The 21,867-nt window shown below is 45.4% G+C and overlaps 1 protein-coding gene and 1 pseudogene across 2 annotated transcripts in view; one reads left to right on the top strand and one right to left on the bottom strand.

The window, feature by feature from the left end:
• OSBP2 (oxysterol binding protein 2) overlaps nt 1-21,867 on the bottom strand; it is a 163,099-nt gene that overhangs the window by 119,367 nt on the left and 21,865 nt on the right. For both annotated transcript variants that reach the window (XM_025858202.2, XM_025858203.2), the window contains exon 2: nt 11,155-11,363. In XM_025858202.2, coding sequence (XP_025713987.1) covers nt 11,155-11,363 — 209 coding nt within the window. The remainder of the gene's footprint in view (nt 1-11,154; nt 11,364-21,867) is intronic.
• LOC112813198 (small ribosomal subunit protein eS10-like) lies at nt 4,486-5,052 on the top strand (annotated as a pseudogene).

Here is a 21,867-nt window from a genome sequence, read left to right as displayed (position 1 = left end):
CTGAGGATAGCAGGAACAGGTGGGTTCATTTCTTCCTAAGAAGCAGTAAGGACGATAAATAAGGAAGAGAACCTCATTTAAAACAAACCAACACTAACAACACACTATATGTTCATTAATTGAATTTAAATAAAATAAAATTCAAAAAAATAAATAAGTAAAAAATAAAACCAACAAAAACAAGGTAGTTGCCAAAATGAGCACTGCCCTCCTCAATGGAGGACAAGGGCACCCCTGGGTCCTGTGGATCAGAGGCACGGGGTGGCTGCATGCAGACTCCAGGCCTTCCCAAATCACCGGGGCAGAACTGGTCCCACGCTGGTCCCGCACAGCCTTGGCCTGCTGACCTCATCCCTTGAGGCATCTTTAGACGTCATGGTCAGCTTTGGGGCCCAGCTGCCTACAGCACAGCAGGCCAAAGGGACAAGAGACAGCTGCCAGGAGGCCAGGACCCGATGAGAGCGCGGAGGCTGGAGAGAAGTGAGCCACACGGCCTGGAGTCGGCGAGGGGCAGGGGTCAGAGTATGCCATCACAGTGGACCCCACATCCATGCCCGCCGTTGCTCTCAGTTCCTTTGGGTCCTCTTGAATGGCCCTGTCCCATAATCCTTCCTTCCACTGTTCCATTGCACAAGGCCCCTCAACCTGCCCCATCTGATAGGGGGGCTCAGCCTGGCCCCCTCATCCCATGTCCTCTGCCCCCTCCTTGTGGGAGTACTGGCCTGGGCTGGGTGGCTGCTGGGTCCAATGCCAGCTCCCTTTTCCGGCGATGGGTTCTGGGGCCGATGTCCCTGTGTCCTTGGCCCTCTTACTCCACCTCAGGCTTGGCTCATCTCTCCCCCTGAAGGGTCAGGGGCACCCAGGCAGCCTACTCTCAACCCCCACCAGAGAGCTCCTCCAAGTCTGGGTCCAGGCCTGGGCCCGCTGATCTCTGAGTTCCCTACACACAGCCCAGTCCCTGGGACACAAAAGGACACCAGTCAAGAGCCCTTTGTGACATACACATGCACTGTGCTTTTATAAGGAACATTTCGGTTTCAAGCAACCTCACATTGCTGGACTGCTTTCTTCTTTCACAGACAGAAAAGAAGCCTAGTGCCAACAATAAAAAGCAACCATAAACAGAGGGAGCATTAAATGAAAAAACAACATCTAGGGAGTTTGAGCATCCCCTCGTGCACTTGGAGAAGTCTGCCCAATTTCTGGCTAAAGTCCATTTTCTTCAGTGATTATTTACAAAAAGGTTAAAAGAAAAATCTTTTCTCCCCCATGTAGCAGAAAGAAAGATTAGACAATTATGTCAATGTCATTTTTGTAAGTGCTATGTACTTCTGATCTCTCAGAGTCTGATCAACGTGACATAATAATTAGGTGTAACAAATAAGGATAAGTAAACTCAAACAAGAAACCCCAAATCTGCACCCCAAATAAGTAGGAGAGAATCTGGGGGTCTTCACTAAGCAAAACAGAGGGAATACAAATGGACTGGAGAAAAGGCCCTTGGGTTATAGGGCATTTGACAGGACATGATGCTTCACGGCTTTCAAATCCTTATACTTTGAAATACATGTAAGCAATTTGCTTCTCTCTGAATGGGTGCAGGCAAATCAGCCCTTCCCAGGGAAGAGCCCAATGGCAACAGTTAAGCAAACCCCTTCTCAAATGGGTCCAAATAACTGAAGTGCTCCAACCATCAGATGCAAGGTCCTTGGGCAAAAAGTAGGTCCTTCTGCTGTGTGGGGGCTTCTCCTGCTGACCAAAGGTGCTTGGGCCTCCTGGGACGGGCAGGTGGCTTCTATGCTCTAGCTGCTGAACCAGTCAGCCCTTCTGGCTACCATCCTCCCTCCAGGAGCCCTGTGCCCCCAGCCAGGCGGAGACCCTAGCCCCAGATCTTGCCAAGGCCACCCCTACCAGACTGATCTCCAGCCTCCCCTTGGTGACTGCCAGGCTGAGGGATGATGCAGCCCGAACACACACAGTGTCCCCAGCCACATAGAACCCCCCATGGCCTCTGAACACATCCATTCCTTTGCTCCAGCCATTCCTATCCCCACCGCCTGGATAGACTTCCTTCTTCCCTGCCCCCCTCACCTCCATCTCCATATTTCAAACCCTTCTTGTCCCTCAAAAACCCACCTCGGGTCTCAACTCCTATAAGTAGCCTTCTCTGATGTCATTTCCCTCTCCCACCCACCCCAGTGGTGACAGCCTCCTACTTTACACTGTGCTAATTCACCTGTAAATCATTCTAACCTCCATGGGAACTGTCACGCCTCGTTCGTGAAGTTTGAGTTCACGTAGGACTGTGCCACTTGAATGACATTCGTTCCCTCTGAAAGGTTAATATACAAGAGCACATACTGTGCAGAGGTCTACTAGGGGTTATTTTTTATACAATAAAAACTACTGTGGCCTAGAAATAGGTGGTTCCTTCTTTTGGCCCATTTTAGACGACTAGCAAGTTAAGGCCACAAATATAAAACTGGAAAGCTCAAATGGCCAAGTTTCAGGTGCCCAAGGGATCAGTTCACTTCTGCAAGAGAGCAGGGGCGGACATGTGCTGTTGAGGACCGGGCTCTAGGAGTGTGTCCAGGTCCTGGGCTCTGCAGATGGCTGTCCCAGCACCCAGACTCCTGACTGACACAGACACTCATTCAAGAGGAGCAAGCACACCCCCAAGATGATGATGACTCATCCCTCTGCCTCCACCAGCAGCATGTCCCCAGCCAGAGGGGAGAGCAGCTGCCTTCCCCAGGATGCAGCCCTCCAGAACCATTGTGCCACATTTCAAGGAAATACATGTTGGTGGAGGTAGGTCATTTAAAGAGCGAAAGCATATTTTTCAAACACCCTGAGTACTTGACCTTCTGCGGATGATTCTGCCCTATCACCTGCTACCAGCTGTGGGCAGGATGATTTATGAGTGCTGAGCCACACTCCCCGACCACAGTGCTGGGATGAATGGAATTGGTTGCACCCGCAGCACTACACACTTCCCATATATTATCATGTAATTCTCCTGGTAACTGAGCAGGGGTGCTGAAGATGAGGAATCTGGAGCGGGGAAATATTCACTGGTTTGACTGAGGCCCCAAAGATGGCGGGAGCTCAGTGAGAAGCCTTGCCAACCACCCATTTTATAGACAAAGAGACTGAGGTCCCAAGAGACATAGTGACTTGCCCAAGGTCAGATCTGACCCTCCTCAGCTTAGCACCCAGCCCATAGTACCACAGAACATTCTACTAAATTTGGAAAATGAATGGCAAAAGAAACACAATTAGCCCAGAAGGACAACAATGGAGTCCTGAAGGACCCTTGGGACCCCCACCCCCAGCCCAGCTCTCTGCTGGAACCTCCCATCGTGTCCTTACCATCCCCCTCCCTTTTGTAGTACACTGGTTTGTTTCTCAGCCTAAGCAGAAATCGGTCTCACCCCTTCTACCGCTGGTTCTGCTTGTGTCTCCCAGTGCCACAAAAAAAGAAAAAAACAAAAAACAGGTCTGCATTCTCATTCACAAGCTCTGACCCTTCAAACTTGCAATATGAGCAGGCTCTGCCTGGCCTTCCTTTTTCCCATGAAATGTCATGAGTTCCTTCATCTGCTCCAGTGGTGACAGGTATAGAGAAACCACAACAGCCCAAGCCTCCTCTCCAAGGACAATTCGAGCACGGACAAGGGTGTCCTGGCTGCTGTGCACACTGGCCCCACAACAAACCCGCACTGGGCACCGAGCCCAATGCCAAGCCCAGGGCTGGGCCCTGAGGTTACCATGGAAATAAGACAACACAGGATCTCTCTGCCCTGGAGAAATGCAGGTTTTATGGAAGAGATGGGCAATAAGTGAACAAGCCAGTCCACTAATGAGGGCAGATAGCAGGGAAGAAAATAAGGATGCTATCATGGAGCTGTCTTAGAAGGGAACAACTTAAACCACTCTGAAGTGTTGCTGAGCTGAGACCTGAAGGATGAGAGCCAGGCAGGCCAAGAGTAGGAGCAGGAGTGTTCTAGGCAGAGAGGAGAGGCCAGCAAGTACAAAGGTCCTGAGGCAGGAGTTGAGTATGGTGAGCAGGGAGAGAGTGAGGGAAGAAGGCCATAGACTGTCATGCAAGGTAAGGAGCAGATTTTACCCTGAAAGCACTGACGAGCTCCCTGAGATGTGTGTGTGTATGTTAAAATAAATACACATAAAATTTAACATGTTAACTGTTTTAAGTGTATAATTCAGTGCTATTCAGTACATTCACAATGTTGGGCAACCATCACCTCTAGCACCACAACACTTTCATCACCTAAAAAGGAAACCCTATACTCATTAAGTAGACACTTCCCACCCTTCTCTCCCCAGCTCCTGGCAACCATTCCTCTGCTTTCTGTCTCTCTGGATCTGCCTATTCTGGACATTTCATACATATAGAATCATACAACATGTGACCTCCTGTATCTGGCCTCTTTTAAGAAACGTGTTTTCGCCTTTCCAGCTCCAGCCCCGGACGTCGAAGCTGCTGAGATGTTGATGCCCAAGAAGAACTGAATTGCCATTTATGAACTCCTTTTCAAGGAGGGAGTGATGGTGGCCAAGAAGGATGTCCACATGCCCAAACATCCTGAGCTGGCAGACAAGAATGTGCCCAACCTTCACGTCATGAAGGCCATGCCGTCTCTCAAATCACAAGGCTACGTAAAGGAACAGTTTGCCTGGAGACATTTCTACTGGTACCTTACCAACGAGGGCATCCAGTATCTCCATTATTACCTCCACCTGCCCCCCGAGATTGTGCCTGCTACTCTGTGCCACAGCTGCCCTGAGACTGGCCAACCACGGCCCAAAGGTCTGGAGGGAGAGCGACCTGCAAGACTCACACGAGGGGAAGCTGACAGAGACACCTACAGACGAAGCGCTGTGCCCCCTGGTGCCGACAAGAAAGCTGAGGCCGGGGCTGGGTCAGCAATTGAGTTCCAGTTTAAAGGCAGATTTGGTCGTGGACGTGGTCAGCCACCTCAGTAAAGTTGGAGATGTTTTGTGTTGAAAAAATTTTTAGCCAAAAAAAAAAAAAAAAGAACGTGTTTTCAAGGTTCATCCATGTTGTAACATGTATTAGTACTTCATTCCTTTTCATTGCTCAGTAATATTCCATTGTATGGATATACCACATCTGTTTACCCATTCATCTGATGATGGACATTACGGCTATGCTCACCTTTTGGCTCTTGTGGAGAGTGGGTGCTATGAACATTCCCATACAAAGTTTTTGTTTGAACACCTGCTTTCGATTCTTTGGGATATATACCCAGGAGTGGATTTGCTAGGGTCATATGGGTGATTATATGTTTAACTTAGTGAGAAACCACTAAACCATTTTCCACAGTGGCTGCACCATTTTACATTCCTACTGGCGGTGTTTGAGGGTTCTAATCTTCCACATCCCTGTCAACACTTACTTTCCATTGTTTTTGTATTTTGATTTTTGTTTTGATAATAGCCATCCTAATGGGTGTAAAGTGTGGTTCTGATTTTCATTTTCTTAATGACTAACAATGTTGATTATCTTTTCATGTGTTTATAGCCATTCGGATATCTTCTTTGAAGAAATGTCTATTTAAGTCCTCCGTCCATTAATATCCTGGATTCTAGACACATCAAAAACATGTTTTGCAAATATTCTCTCCCATTCTGTGAATTGTCTTTTCCCTTTCTTGGTAAGTGTCCTTAGATGCACAAAAGTTTTATTAAATTTTGATAAAGTCTGATTCATGTATTTTTTGTTTTTGGCTGCTTGTGTTTTGGTGTCATATCTAAAAGGCCATTGCCAAACCCAAGGTCATGAAGATTTACTCCTTTTTTTTTTTTTAGAGCATTATGGTTTTAACCTTTATATTTAGGTCTTGGATGCATTTGAGTAAGTTTTTATATGTAGTGTGAGGTAGAGGTCCAACTTCATTCTTTTACATGTGGACATCCAGTCATCTCAGCACCATTTGTGGAAGAGACTATCCTTTCCCTGTTGAATGACCTTTGTACCATTGTTGAAAATCCATTGCCCATATTTCTAGACTCTCAGTTTTATTTCATTGATCTGCATGTCTATCCTTAGGTCAGTACCACACTGTTTTGATTGTTGTAGCTTTTCCTTAAATATTTATTTATTTATTTTAGAGAGAGAGCACGCTGAGGGTAGGGGCAGAGGGAGAGGGAGAGAGAAACTCAAGCAGACTCTGTGCTGAGTGCGGAGCCTGATGTGGGGCTCAATCTCATGATTCTGAGATCTCATGACCCTGAGATCACCACCAGAGCCAAAACCAAGAGTTGGACGCTTAACTGACTGTGCCTCTGAGGCACCCCTTGATTGTTATAGCTTTATAGTAAGTTTTGAAACTGGACAGAGTTCTCTAACTTTGTCTTCTTTTTCAAGATTGTTTTAGCTATTTTGGGTTCTCTGGGATGGTTTTTTCTACTTCTAAGAAAAAAGGCCATGGAATTTTGATATGGATTGTACTGAATCTATACATTGCTTTGAGCAGTATTGCCATCTTAATAATATTAAGTCTTCCAATCCATGAACACGTCTTTCCATTTATTTAGGTCTTTAATTTCTTCTGCAATTTTTTTGTTTTTTGTTTTTTTAGTTTTCAGTGAACAGCTCATCTCCTTGGTTAAATTTATTCCTCAGTATTTTATTATTTGTGATGATATTTAAGTGGAATTATTTTCTTCATTTCCTTTTTGGAGAGTTCATTGTATGTATAGAGAAATACAAGTGACATTTGTTGATCTTGTGCCCTGCAGCTTTGCTGAATTTGTGTATTAGCTTTAATAGTTTTGTGTGTGTCTGTGTGTGTTTTCTCAGGGATTTTCTATATATAGGATTGTGTCATCTGCTAATAGAAAGTTTTACTGCTTTCTTTCCAATTTTTCCTTTGGTTTCCTTTTCTTGTCTAGAACTTCCAGTACAGTGTAGAATAGCCATGGTGAAAATAGGCATTCTTGTCTTGTTCCTATCTTAGGGGAAAACTTTCAGTTTTTTACCCGTTGAATATGATGTTAGCTGTGGGTTTTTCATAAATGCCCTTTATCATGTTGAGGAAGTTACCCCCTAGTCTGACTTCGCTGATTTTATTTTTAAGATTTTATTTATTTATTTGACACAGAAAGAGATAGCAAGAGCAGGAACACAAGCAGGGGGAGTGGGAGAGGGAGAAGCTGGCTTCCCATTGAGCAGGGAGCCCGATGTGGGGTTCAATCCCAGGACCCTGGGATCATGACCTGAGCCAAAGGCAGACGCTTAATGACTGAGCCACCCAGGCACTCCCTTTGCTGATGTTTTTATCATGAAAGGATGTTGGATTTTGTTAAATTCTTTCTGAATCAGTTGAGATGATCATGTGAGGGTTTTTTTCCTTTAATCAATGTAGTGTATTATACTGATTGGTTTCTTATGTTGAACTGCCCTTGCATTCCTGGGATAAATCCCACTTGGCGGGAGCATGTGTATAACCCTTTTGATATGCTGTTGGATTTTGTTTGCTGATATTGTGTTGAGGGGTCTAACATTTATATTCATAAGGGATAATGGTCTATAGTTTTCTTTTCTTGTGATGTCATTTTTTGGCTTTGGTATAGTGCCAGGCACACAGAGTAAGTTAGAAAGTGTTTCCCTCCTCTTCACTTTTTGGAAGCTTAAGAAGGATTGGTATTAATTCTTTTTAAATGTTTAGTAGAATTCACCAGTGAAACTATCTGGTCCTGGACTTTTCTTTGTTGGGAGATTTTTGAGGACTGATTCAATTTCTTTACTTATTATTTTCTATTTCTTCTTCAGTTGGTTTGGTAACTTGTGTGTTTCTAGGAATTTGTCCATTTCATCTATTTTGTCTAATTTATTGGCACACAATTGCTCATAGTATTGTTTTATAATCCTTTTTGTTTCTGTAAGGTCAGTAGTAATGTCCTCATTTTCATTTCTGATTTTAGTAATTTGAGTCTTCTCTTTTTTTCCTAATCAGTCTAGCAAAAGGTTTGTCAATTTTGCTGATTGTTTCAAAGAATCAACTTTTAGTTTCACTGATTTTTCTCTATCGTTTTTCTATTCTCTATTTCACTTATCTCAACTCTGATATTTATTGTTTCCTTGTTTCTGATAGCTTTGGTTTAGTTTGGTCTTTTTAATCTAGTTCCTTAAGATGGAAGGTTTGGTTATTGATTTGAGATTTTCTGTCTTTTTAAATGCATATTTTATAGCTATAAATTTCCCTCTGAGCACTTCTTTTGCTGTATCCCATAAATTTTGGTATGTTGTGTTTTCATTTTCATCCATCTCAAAGTATTTTCTAATTTCCCTTGTGATTTCATCTTTGAATCATGGGTTGTTCAAGAATGCTTTGTTTAATTTCTACATATTTGTGAATTTTCTAGTGTTTCTTCTGTAATTGAGTTCTAGCTTCATTTCACTATAGTTAGAAACGGTACTTTGTATGATTACAATCTTCTTAAATCTATTGAGACTTGTTTTGTGGCCTAACATTTAGTGTATCATGGAGAATTTTTCACACGCACTTGAGAAGAATGTATGTGTTCTGCTTTGTTGAGTGAGTGTTCTGTATACGTCTGTTAAGTCTAGTTGGTTTATAGCATCCAAGAGTTGTAAGCAGTGCAGTTATATGATTAAATTCCCATTTTTTAATATGTCATTCTGCCTGTGGTTTGGAGAACTGACTGGAAACAGGAAGACGGTGAGGAGGTTGTTGCAGACATCCAGGTAAGGGGATGGTGCCTGGACTGGGGGGGGGAGGGGTGCTAGAAAAGCTGGAGAGTAGCCTTCAAGTAGTTTTCAAGAAGTAAGTAGAGGTAGGAAGTAAGCTTCCTGCTAGATGAGAGATGGTCCACAGTCTAAAAGGGACAGATAGGCCCTGGGATGACCTGCAGGGGGTCTGTCTGGAGTGCCCTTGACCTAGCTTGGTCACTATCAGCCAGAGTCAAGGAGAACCACACCAGACTGCCTTCCCTCATTCAGGGTTACCTGAAACTGACTCCATGTGAAAAGTTGCAAACCACAACTTTCCAACATCAGCCTGAGAATGGTAGGAGAAGGGTATTGCTTTGCAGAGAATGCTACTACAAGACCTATTTTTCAGGAAATAATCAACCTTTCTATAAAAGCACAGTACCTTCCTGAAGGCTTCTCTTTCACACACATTAGTTCATTTATGTTTCAAAATATCCAAAGGAGAGGAATCCATTCCTCATCAACATATAGCAAGTGCTACCTTGAATTTTATCTGAATGTCCTGTGTCTTCACCTGGGAGGCTAACCCCTGGGGACACAAGACATGTGCTGTGTCTCCAGTCCCTGACTATGCTAAGTGTATGAAATGAAGGAAGGTGAGCCTGAGGCAACTCCCTCTGGGGTCCCAACCTCTCCTAGAAGAAGTCCAGGCTTCACAATTCCTAGCACTGCCCAGCTGAGTTAACAAGCATTCACCATAGTGGCTTTCCATAGGCCTCCAAACAGAGCGCACAGGTCCTACTAGGGGTTTGGCATAGCCCTTGCCTGAGATGGCCCCAACATCCTCCTTCACGGGAAAGGGAGTGGTACCCTGGGGACCCCTTTCCAAGCTCAGCATCACTGTTGACACACCAGAGTCACATGAGTGCTGACCCCAAGGAAGAGTCCCCGGGGTCAGGGAGGATCCATGCTCCAAACGTGTGAGACCAAAAGAAAAGGTCAGACCAATATTCAATGACCTTCAATGTGCACTGAGAAGCTAGTACTGGGGGAGACCCCAACACACGGAGACTAGGTATGGGGCATGGTGACTGATATCATAGACCCTCTCATCCTGCTTTGTGCTAGAGCTCCTTCCACAGGACTCCCTGTCTCCCCAGCCAGCTTGTGTGATAATCTTAGAGAGCAGAGCCTGTGACTCATTCTCACCTGGAGCCCTGCTTTCCTAAAAGAACTCCACATAGGTCTAAGGAAACACACACCATTTTGTGTTAGCTTCAGAAGAATCACAGCTTCCCATTCTTTCCGGCTCATGTGTGTTTAGATCTAGTTTTCACCCAACAGAAACATGTGCTCTCACTCTGGGTGGACAAGACAGTGGGAGGCAGGCATTCTCACACACTGCTACAGGCATCTGATCGTATAACCCCTATGGAGGGCCGCTTGACAATCTCTCAAATTACAAATGCACACTCCTGTTAACCCAGCCACCCCACCCTCTGGAACATATACTTCATTTATACTTCTGCAAATGTGAAACGAAATGCAAGGTTACTCATTGCAGCACAGTGTGTCATAACAAAATAAACAACCTAAATGTTCATCAACAGACTTGGGGTTAAATAAACTATGATACATCCATACAACAAAGCGCTAGAATGTTGTAAAAACAAGGAGGAAGTTTCTTACGTACTGATAGAGAAAATTTCCAAGATATATTGCTAAATGGAAAGAAGGCAAGGTGGAAGACTGCATTTAGTTTAAAGTAAGTACCAATTTTAATATATATGTAAAAGACACAAGGTAGCTCTGGTTGCCTCTGGGAGGGATCACAGGGTGGGTGTGGCTGGGAACGAGAGTCAAGGGCAGGAGTCACTGCATGTGCTTTTGAAACTGTTGGCTTACGAATCATATAAAGACATTACATATTAAGAAAGTGACTGTATTAAAGTAAACACTTAAATGTCTTGCCCAGGATATCTGAGCTGGCCTTCCACCTCAGCAAAGGAAGCATCTCTGGCTAACTGGTTTTTCAGTCTCCATAATGGGCCTGGGAAAAAGTCTGGCCCCAGGCATAGGTGCACAATCCTGGACTCCCACCCCTGCTGCTGCCTCTGGATCTCACCTACTGCAGCATCTGAAGGGTCTGCTGAAGTCCAGGAACCAGACTTGTCCAAAGAAAGACACACACAACCCTGCTCACCACAAATATTTCTATCCCAAGAACTGACAGCCAACCTTGACCACCTAAGCCTCTCATTGCTGAGGACACACGGAGCTGAATAAGAAGGGTGAACACATACCTCTACCTTCCAGGGTTGGTCTGGATTAGCCTGGCTTTCCTGGTCACCACCACCCCCAAACGCTATCAATTCCCACTCTCTCCAGACCCATGACACTGTGTGTATACCCGCTCACCAAGCGCTCACTACCTGAGTGGCTGCTCATCATGTGGACAGCCTTGGCCTTGGCCAGCTCCAGGGCGGTGATCCACTGCTGCCGCTCCACCTCCGAGCTGGCCTTGAGGTGGTAGGTCCTTGCCCCACTGGTTAGCACGATACCGCAAGAGTCCTCCGTGTCAAAGTGCGCGGTGGACAGGTTGATGGTGCCACGGCAGGTGTGGGCCATTTCACCCTGATTTCTGTAGGATGCAAGAGAAGGTATGGGGTGAGGCTCCCAAACTCAATAGCTCTAGACTGAAGAAAGCCTCAAGGCAAATCCTCAGAATCTCAGACCCTTTGAGCTGAAGAGACCCTGGAGTCAGAGCTAGGAGATAATGCCTGGTGGGATTGACTAGAAGGGGCTTGGCTGAGGGGTGCTCAGTGGGGAGATGGCAGAGGGAGGAGGGCCTGCATTAGTGCCAAATGCAGGGTATGCCTGCGGTGGGCTGAGCCCTAGCAGACACCAGGAAATGGAGAAGGCTGACCGTCTAGGGTCCTGCGAGGCAGCATAGACATCTAACTCCATCCCAGCCTCCTCCCACTAAGCCTCAGAACCACAGAGTTGGAGCAGGATGGGAATCTGCCACTGAAAATGAGATTAGAGACTTGGAACCTCAGGGGGGTGAACTTGGAGGTACCCCCTAGCAGGAGTGATCTGGCAACAGAGATCTGCAGGGCAAGGACGCCACCACACCAAATGAGAAGAAGGTAATGGCTGGCCTAACGCAGGGTGACCTCATTACAGGGACTGACACTTTGTTGGTTATAAGGGTCAGAGAATTCCCCCCAAAGTAAGGGGAAGCAGAGGTGATTGAAGTGTGGGCCATTTCCAGTTGTGACCGAAGTCTGAAAATGGAGATGCAACTATCATGACTGGATCTACTTAACTCACTACTTCACACACTCAAAGGAAATTTAGAACCCTCACAACATACCAAATTTCCTTCCACAGAGAGGGTTGGAAAAGGAAGAGCCATTGGTCAGCACGTAACACTGCCAGTGGCAGGAGCTCGTTCAGCAATTCTGCTGGCCTTTGATGCTTCTTCATTTCCCCTGGTTGTTCTCATCTGTTATTTTCTTGATTCTTCTACCAGTTCTATTTTCTTTTTTTTTTAAGATTTATTTATTTATTTGACAGAGAGAGAGAGAGACAGCGAGAGAGGGAACACAAGCAGGGGAAGTGGGAGGGGGAGAAGCAAGCTTCCCACTGAGCAGGGAGCCCGATGCAGGGCTCGATCCCAGAACCCTGGGATCATGACCTGAGCTGAAGGCAGACGCTTAACGACTGAGCCACCCAGGCACCCCTACCAATTCTATTTTCTTAAAGGTTTATGTATTTATTTTTAGAGAGAGAGAGAGCGTGCACACAGACAAGCAGGGGGTGGGGCAGAGGGAGAGGGAGAAGAGAATCTCAAGCAGACTCCCCGCTGAGCGTGGAGCCCGAGGGGGCTGGCCGTGGGGCTCAACTTTGGGCTCCATCTCACAACCTTGAGATCATGACCTGGGCCAACATCAAGAGTCAGATGCTTAACCCACTGAGGAGCCCCTCTTCTACCAGTTCAAAAGTCAAATGACTTGACACTCGGTAAGACATTCAGCTTTCATGTGAACAGTGGCCGCCTTTTCTGATTCCCTCCTGCTTTGGTTACATTTCTTGGAGAAGATGATGTAGTTTCTATCTGAGGAAAGGTCCAGCTCATAGGTGCTGACGTCTTCTACTTGAAGGAGACTCCTAATTTACAAAATTACTGGCAAGGTTGGGCATGCCTGTTGGAAGCTTGCCCTTTTAGATTCAAGGGCTTTCAGGCTAGAGACTGTTCCAGTATTAAACAGTCTAGTAATTAACCAAAAATGCCACTGTGGCTCAGCTCAAAAAAGAGAGGAGGGTGACTGTTCTAGACAGAAGGAACAGAAAGGGCAAAGACCATGAGGCCAAGTGGAATTTACAGCTTTCAGAGAATAGGAAAAACTTACGTGTGGCTGGAGCATTGAGAACAACAGAGTGAATGAGAAAAAAGATGAAGCTAGAAAATTGTGTAGGGACCAAATGTACTGCCTTGCAGGTGATGCTAAGGATTTAGACTTTTGTCTCAAAACAAAAACAATGGGCTTGCTGGACCTCATGTCAAGAAAGGAGCAGGGGTGGCCAAGAGTTACAGAAATTCCTTTGGAAAATGGGGAATAGAAGTATCTGGAGTGAGATGGTATATGAAAGCCTGGCCACTGTGTGGTACAAGGGCTGGGCTGGAAGTTATCTAGCAGCTATTGTTTTGGATTACAACCTATTGACTAAAATAAATACCCTGAGTCCATGCTAATGTAAGTAAATAGTCGAAGGGATAAATGAATGCGGGAGAAGGGACAGATCTTCCTTAATAAAAGTAGATGTGATCATAGAAATAGAAAATCACTGAATGCAATGTGGGATTCTGGACTGGATTATAAAATTAAAAAAAAGACAATAGAGAAAAACTTGTAAAATATGAATAAAGTCAGAGGTTTAGTTAATAGTATCATACAACGTTAATTTTCCACTTTTGACAATTTTACTTTGCTGAGATAAGATGTTAACATTAGGGGAAGCTAGATGAAGGGTATGTGAGAACTCTCTGAACTTGCAACTTTTCTGTAAGTCTCGGTATATTTTCTTTTTGTTCTTTTTCTTCTTGTTAGTAGTAGATCACCACTTTATTATAAAAGTACACAACTCAGGAACAGCCAGATGGAAGAGATACATAGAATAAGGTATGGGGAAATGGTATGGGACTTCCACATTCTCTGAGTGTGCCACTGCCCCCAAATCTCCACATATTCACCAACCTGGAAATTCTCCAAACTGTAGTCTGAGTTACTTCAAAATTAAAAATAATTCATATTAATGCTGCCATCACACTCTACCCAGGACCATTGCTGATATGAAATCTTGTATCCAGAACCAAGAATTCACTTGCCCTCAGGCTCAGTGACAGGGTTGGAGATATTCCCAATGTCATTGAAGGAGAGAAGCCCTAAGTCCCCATCATAACATCTGGTTCTGGACTAGGCTTTACAAAGAGTGAGGCGAAGGCACTTTAAAAATCACTAGAAAAAAAAGAGTAGAGTGGCGGGTAAGGCTCAGGGAGGGAGGGAGAATCTCCTAGTCAAGACAAACTGAAAACCAAAATTCAAAACCCATGAAGGAAATCAATGCTAACAAAGAAAACAACAAAGTCAAACGCTCAGCAGATGAATCACTTCAGACAAAAATGGACCTATCAGAACAATATTTTTAAATGAACACAAATAGGCTTAGTATTCTTAAAGATGAAGGAATAGCATCAATAAAGAGCAATAATTTGTGAAACAGAAGCTGGTAAAAACAAAACAAGAACACGTAGACATGAAAAAGTAACAAGAGAATTTCAGCAAATGAAAATGTAGCAGATAAACTTTACCAGTCACCCAGCAAATTTAACCATCTAAATTTAACCTTAACTCTTTGTAACTAGAGTTACTTTTCATTAAAATACTTGAGGAGATTCATTTTTCAGTTTTACTTTTCTGCATTATTGGAAGAAATTATATAGAGACACATGTGAATTTAGGAATTAAAGGCCCACGAAAATCATAGGTCCAAGACATTTGCTTGTCTTGGAATTTAACTCTGTTCTTTTTTCTTTCACTTAGATGTTTTGTGGCCAATCCATTTTCCACCAGTAGCCAAAGTGATATTTTTTGTCCTGTTACTCAGTGTTTTAAAAATTTCAATGCCTTCAAAGTAAGTCCCCAAAGGGTCTAAAATTCAGGGTGGGACATTTCCTAAAATTCAGGTTTGTTTTCTGGAGTGGTACACCTACCCATGTTGTATATAAAAGTTTTTGTTTCTCCCATTGTGAGTTCTGGCCTGAGGCAACCCTCTCTATGAGAGCTGACCTTCCAGGGCCATCCACCAGCCCAGATGGTGGAAAAGTTAAAGCCCCACTCCCACTCATAGCACACTGTGGACTTGGGTCTGCAAGCTGCAGTGGCAACTCCTGTCCTACCTGCCCTGGGGGGGAGCTTTGGAGGTGTGCAACAACCTCGAACCATCTCTTCTCATCGAGCCCTGGGTGTCCTCAGTGCCTCAAGACAAACCAGGCCATGTCCTAGGGCCTGCCAGTTATGTCAGAGCTCATATCCAGCACACGTGATCATTTATCTTCTGCCAGTTTTTAAAAGAAACACATTCTGTGGCATTACTTTACATTTGGTGGATATCTTAAGTATTTAGAACAAGTAGAGACAAAATATAGAACACCTGCCATAAACGTAACGGTAAGAGAGGTTAACCATAACTAACATTGTTCTAAGTGAGTCACACTGACTCTCAACCAAATAATATTCATCCAGTTCTGATGGCCAATGTCCTTGTCAGAGATGAGAATATGACGCCAGCTATCAGAACTTGGAAGCCTGTAATAGTTAATGTAGCACTTTGGCTAGTGACTAACCCAACCCACCTGGATGGAGTAACAAACCTTATGCACCAGCTCAGAGTCCCCTCACCACCTCTTCTCTTACCTCTCTTGGTACACCATTTGGCTTGAGTCACCCCTCCATTTCTGGGCTTGGAAGGGATGCGAGTCTCAGAGTATGCGATCTGGCTTCCTGATTGGCCATCAAGAGACTGGATTTTTGCAACCCACTAATATGAAAAGGTTAGCACCTCACAGGCTGAACAATGGCCAATGGGAAGTAGGAAAGAGATGGGGAGGTAAATTCTCCTCATTTTCCCCCTCAGGGGACCTTTCCAAAGTATGTTTTATCCTCGCAAACCTTCTGGAGAAGTCCATAAGCCCAGAGAACATGAGTAGTCTCTGTAACACTTGCAGTTTGCTGTGAAGTGGTGGCCAGCCCATTAAAATCTCACATCACTTTGCATCTTTCCCTGGCCTTTCTTTACCTTTTGCCTCCACATCACCAAGGATCATCTTGCTGAGTGTCCAACCTGCCATGGTAACAGGAGGGACCAACAGTAAACCTCCATGGCATGACCCACTCCTTGGAAAGAACAAGACAGCCATCAACTAGTTTAGACCACTTTTACCTTGGGAGAGTGGGAATTGAGCGATTTTTCCTTACTGGAAACAATGTGTTTTCTGGTAATGGGGTTGCCTTCAGCAGCACGATGGTCCACAGTTATTGAATCCTCATTTGCTGCCCTGGATTCTCATATGACACAGCCTCAGACTAAGTCACCCATTTCAACCAAGGAAGTGAACCAATGACTCCTGACTGGAGTTTGCTGATCTCACTGTGAAACCCTGTTGTCACTCAGGAGGAACCAACCTGACAGAAGAAAGGAAGGCTCAGCTGGGACATCTACTGAAGAGATGTATTATGTGCTTGAGGGACTATCCTCCAGGATGAAGTATATGCCTTGAACTGACAACTGATATCTGGTGCTGTGTCCTGTATATTACGAAGATGGGTCCAGGAGCGGCCCTGCTCACCATTACACACAGTGACCCCTTGCAGAGTTTGTGCTTCCCTTCAGCTGGGCTCAGCTGGGTTAGAGGTTCTGCTTCTAGGGAAAGGGGAAACACAACACAATAAGGCTTCCATTCAAACAGAAGCTGATGTTACCCCCTGGCCACTCTCTGTTCCTCACGACAGCGACCAACAGACCAATAAGCGAGTGACAATACTGCTGGGGTTACTGATGCAAACTGCCATGGAGAGTTAGGTTAGGGCACATATGGGGATGGGAGGGGAATGTCTGGAATCAAGTTGAAAGGATTCCCTGCGGACTCTCTTAATATTTCCATGTCTGGTACTGGTTACTAATGGGCAAAGCAACCAGGAACTCAGACCCCTCAGGACAAATGTCACAGACCAGCCAAAGTGCTATCAGAGAGTGAAGAGGATCTAGAACAGGTGGTAGAGGAGGAAGATAATGAATATCAATTATAGTGTTGGGACAGACAGCAGCAGCAAATGAGCTTGTTTCATGGCCTTCTTCTTCTGTCTTCCAGGCAACCCCAGCTGGCCACCAGGAAGGGGACTCTGTCACTGATTGGACTTGCACCTCCCCTCCCAGGGAAGGGGTAAAGATGTCTTCGTTCTCCCAGGAGAATGGAGGTCCCCACATCGTAGTAGGAGAGCTGACACCATGGGAGGGCACGAGTGGACCTGAGTAGCGCAAGGTGTGGAGCGTATTGGACACAAACCTTGTGCACCTTCTCAGATTCCCTCGACCACCTCCTTCTCTGTCTCTCTCGGTCGGTACCTCATCTTTGCCCAATTGTCCCTTTACTTCTGGACTTCCATGAAATGCCACAGTGGGAAATGGGAGGTGGAAACAAAGGGGACAGATAAATCCCCTCCACTCTTCCTTCTGCAGACTGCTCAGAGGTATGTTTTCTCCTTGCATATCTTCTGGAGAAGTCCATGTGCCAGACCTGCTGTGTCTCTCTGCTGCTCACTGTGAAGTGACATCCATCCTCCTGCTTCCCGTTTCTGCCTCTCCGCCCCGGGATTGCATCTCTCACACAAAGTGTCCCCTCTTGGGGGCACTTGGGTGGCTCAGTCGGTTAAGCGTCTGCCTTTGGCTCCAGTAGTGATCCCAGGGTCCTGGGATTGAGCCCCTCATTGGGCTCCCCGCTCAACAGGGAGCCTGCTTCTCCCTCTGCCCCTCCCCCCAACTCATTTGAGAGAACGTGTACGCAGGCTGTTTTCTAGAGGACCTTAATAAAAAATGTCCACAGGCAAAAAAAAAAAAAAAAAATTGACAAGCAACAAATTTGAATCCAAACCCATAGAAAGACAAAAGATACTGATCTGGAGCAAAGCACTTAGCCCTGTGTGTGACTTTCACTCAATGCTAACTCAATGAGTCTGATTCATTGGCAAATTCCACTCCAATCTTCCAAATCCAAATTCAGCAAGTACTTCCTATGGGTCACTATATATAGGAATTCTTTATAAAGATAAATAAAACACATTTCCTGGCCTCAAAGAACATTCCGTCTTGTGAAAGAGACAGACCTATAAATGGCAAGCTACTATTTAATAGGCAGAGGAAAATAAATTCAAGATGGAATATTCACTTTATGAAAATTCATTGAGATGCAGCCTTATAATTTACCTACTTTTCTGCATGTATGTTACATACAGTATATTGTGTGTTACATACATAGCTATTGTCAATAAAAATTTTGCTTTAAAAACAAACTCAAAATGGAAGAATAGGTTGCCAGTGGTGGGAGCTCAGGAGACGGAATGACCCTTTCTGTCCTAGAGGGATAAAGGAGGTACACTGGAGCAGAATTTCAAACAATGAAGGGACTCTGCCCAGGCAAAGGCTAAGAGGAGAGCCAGACCAACCCAGAGCAGTGGTGTGGGGGTGTGTGGCTCTGGGAAAGCCCAGGTATCCAGAGCAGCCAAAGGAGAAGGTCCAGACATGGCCTGGCTTGATGATGGGTGTTATGAGTTAAACTGTGTCCCCCTAGAAGATATGTCGAAGTCCTAACCCCCGGTACCTGCAAATGTGACCTTATTTTGAAATATGGTCTTTGAAGATATAATCAGGTTAAGATGAGGTCATTATGGTGGACCCTAATCCAGTATGACCTCCTTCTAAGAGGAGGAAGAAAGACACAGAGATACAGGGCAGCAGAGACGGGAGTGATGCATCTACAAGCCAAGGAACACCAAAGATCACCGGCAAACATCAGAAGCTAGCCAGGCCTGGAACAGAACCTCCCCTAGAGGCTTCAGAGAGAGCATAGCTCTACTAACCCCTTGATTTTGACTTCTAGCCTCCAGAACTATGAGAAAATTAATTTCTACTGTTTTAAGCCACCCAGTTGATGGTGCTTTATTACAGTATCCCTAGGACATTACACATGATGTTTGAACAGATGAACGCTGGAATAGCCTTTTAGAAGCTCCCATGCACCTGAGCTGGTTTCTTTCTACATTATCAACCATGGGGCTGCATTTCAACCTTTCATACAGGCCCCACCCGGACCCCTCAGTCACCACAGCACCCATATGGCTCCTCTTGTTCCTAGAGCAGCCCTGCCTCAGAACTACCCATCACAGCTCAGAGCTTTCCCTTTGCCCTAGTCTACTGAGACTAGAGCACACAGCATGGCCTTCAGCAAAGATTCCAAGGATCCAGGTTCCACCAAGGACATGCATTAACACAAGACTTAAATGTAGAAGCAAATTAGGAGGGAAGTGAGCAGAAGAAAAGTGATCCATTGGGGTGGCAGGAACTGTGACAGAGGGAGTGGGTTTTCGTAGCCATCAGCTTCCTGATTCCATGGCTCCCTACAGCAGCATCAGCCGCCTCCCAGCTGAGCTAATGAGAGTCTGGGGACCGGCGATGCACCTGACTTGCAGCTTGCAGCTGCTCCCAGGGACTAGGAAGCTACCTCACTCACTGACAGCACCGCCTTTCAGCTAACACTAGCCAGAGTCATTTCTGATATGCGCTGCTGGGGCCTGGCCAAGGCACCTTCCCAGAGGCTACATCATCTCAGAATGAATACCCATGACTGCAAATAAGGTTTGATGGGTGCTGTTTCAGATCTCTGGCTACCAAGGCACGCACAGGCCAATCCCATGCGTTTGCAGAGGGCTTTTGTTTTGTTTTGTTTTGTTTTGTTTTGCAAAGGTTTTAAAATCTGGATCTAGAGATGCAAAATGTATAGCCAGCACCCCAATTTAAAAATAGGCAAGAGATATGAGCAGATACTTCAAAAAAGAGGATCTCCAAATGGCTAATGACCATATGAAAAAGTGCTCAACCTCATCAGTGGTCAGTAAACATATATGTGCACCATGATCCAGCAGTTTCACTCCTCTGGACTTCCCTGTTAGGGATGTATGTTATACATGTGGTTATCAAAAGACATGTACTGGAATGTCACCAGCACTCTTCCTAAAAGCCCCAACTGCACCACCCCGTACGTCCATCCATGCTAGAATGGATAACAAATGGTGGCTTATCCATGCGGTGGCTAACCCAAATGGTGGAGTAGTACACAGTGCTGAGAATAAATGCATGAGAACTCCACAAACAGCCTGGAAGCACCTCACAAATATAATGCTGAGCAGAAGAAGCCAGACACAAAGAAAACGTATCACGTGAGTCTACTTAGAGAAAGTACAGTAACAGGCAAAACTAAGCGCTGGGGCAAGGAGTCAAGGCAGCAGGTCCCCTTGAGGAGAGATGGGGGGACACAGTGTGGAGGCTCCTGGGGGGGCTGGTCCTGTTTTATTTCTTCAGCAGGGGCAACGGCTTGTCATTGTGTTCATTTGGGGGCATCTTCTGAGCTGTACACTTATTTACCACTTGTCTCTATGCATAGCAAACTTCATTAAAACTTGACATTTAAAAGAATGGGGGTGTGGGGTGGGGGATTCTTCCGTGGCAGTGGAGGCAGCACGACCAGTTCTCAAGGGCAGGAGAGGTAGCTGAGCCAGGGAGCATCAACATCCAGTGCCCAGACGGCAATGGCCTCTCCAGGACACAACTTTGGGTCATGGGTCTGGCTGCCCAGCCTGCCCTGTTCTCACCCACCTCTGTGAGCTCTGTCCTCCTGCCTGTCCAGGAATCCTATGAGCTCCTGAAGATCCTTCCAGTAAATACCTCCTTTTTTGCTTAAGATACCCAGAGCTGGGTTTCTGTTGTTCTTAACTAATAACCTGCTACTACAGGTGGACAGCGGCCACAGAAGGGACGTCAGAGGGCAGAGAGGACAGTGAAGAAGGTCGTGCAAGAGACACAGGCAGGAGAAACAGTACATCTCAGATCTTCTACCTCTCAGGCCACAGGGATGCTGTTAGGACCCTTCTAGGTCTAAAGAACAAAGCTCAGCTTATTCGTTCTAAGTACCACATCCTAAGGGCATACCTTAGAACTGTCTCACCTGGATTAGCCACTTGAGATGCCATAGGAAAGGCAGGAATGTTACCTCCCTGTTCCAGATGCAGAGGCTGAGAGGCTGGGCTTTGTAGGCAGCTCACTGCAGGTCCCAAAGGGGACCAAGCCACTAGAGCCAGGCCCACCCATCCACCTGCAGCCCTGCCTCTTACCGCCAGGGGTGCATGGACTTGTCCCCCAGATAGTCATCAAAGATGGTTAAATAGCACCATCCAGAAAATGCTCAATGTGGCAACTGTCAAAAATGGCCAAACAGAAGCATCTCCTGCGCAGATGAGACTGTCACCATGAGACCTGACACCGTTTCGCTTTGCTCCTGGCCTCATTCTTTTCCATTTAAAGCTTCCCTTGAGAAATGTTAAATAAATGCTGCTACAAATTCTATAGGAAGGACATTTCTAATGTAATTTTTTAAATAAGACGGAGACTTGGAAGCCATTCTCCAGTTACTGAAACTCACATCCCTACGAGTTTACACAAATGGAGGATGACAGACAGCAATTTATAAAGGCCAGCACACGTATCCATACAACTTACATCTAGACAGTACTTCACTCTCCATGGGAGACTGTCACAGACATGATTCCTTCAATCCTCCCAAGAGCCCATAAAGTGGCCAAAGCAGACACTGATTTGTTTAGCAAATATTTATCCAGTATATTCCAAATGGCAGGCACCTGCAGGAGAGAATTAGCCTCATTTTACAGCCAAGAAAGGGGAGGAGGCCAGGAAAAGGTAAATCATGCACCCTGTTATAAAAACTGGTAAATAATAAAGCCAGGCTGGAGCCG

Source organism: Callorhinus ursinus, unplaced genomic scaffold (assembly GCF_003265705.2).
Source record: "Callorhinus ursinus isolate GAN/ISIS: 27379988/994484 unplaced genomic scaffold, GSC_fseal_2.0 scaffold72, whole genome shotgun sequence".
In the NCBI taxonomy this organism is placed as follows: Eukaryota; Metazoa; Chordata; class Mammalia; order Carnivora; family Otariidae; genus Callorhinus; species Callorhinus ursinus.
The sequence above is the reverse complement of the archived record's forward strand: the minus strand, read 5'-3'. Positions and strand labels throughout refer to the sequence as shown.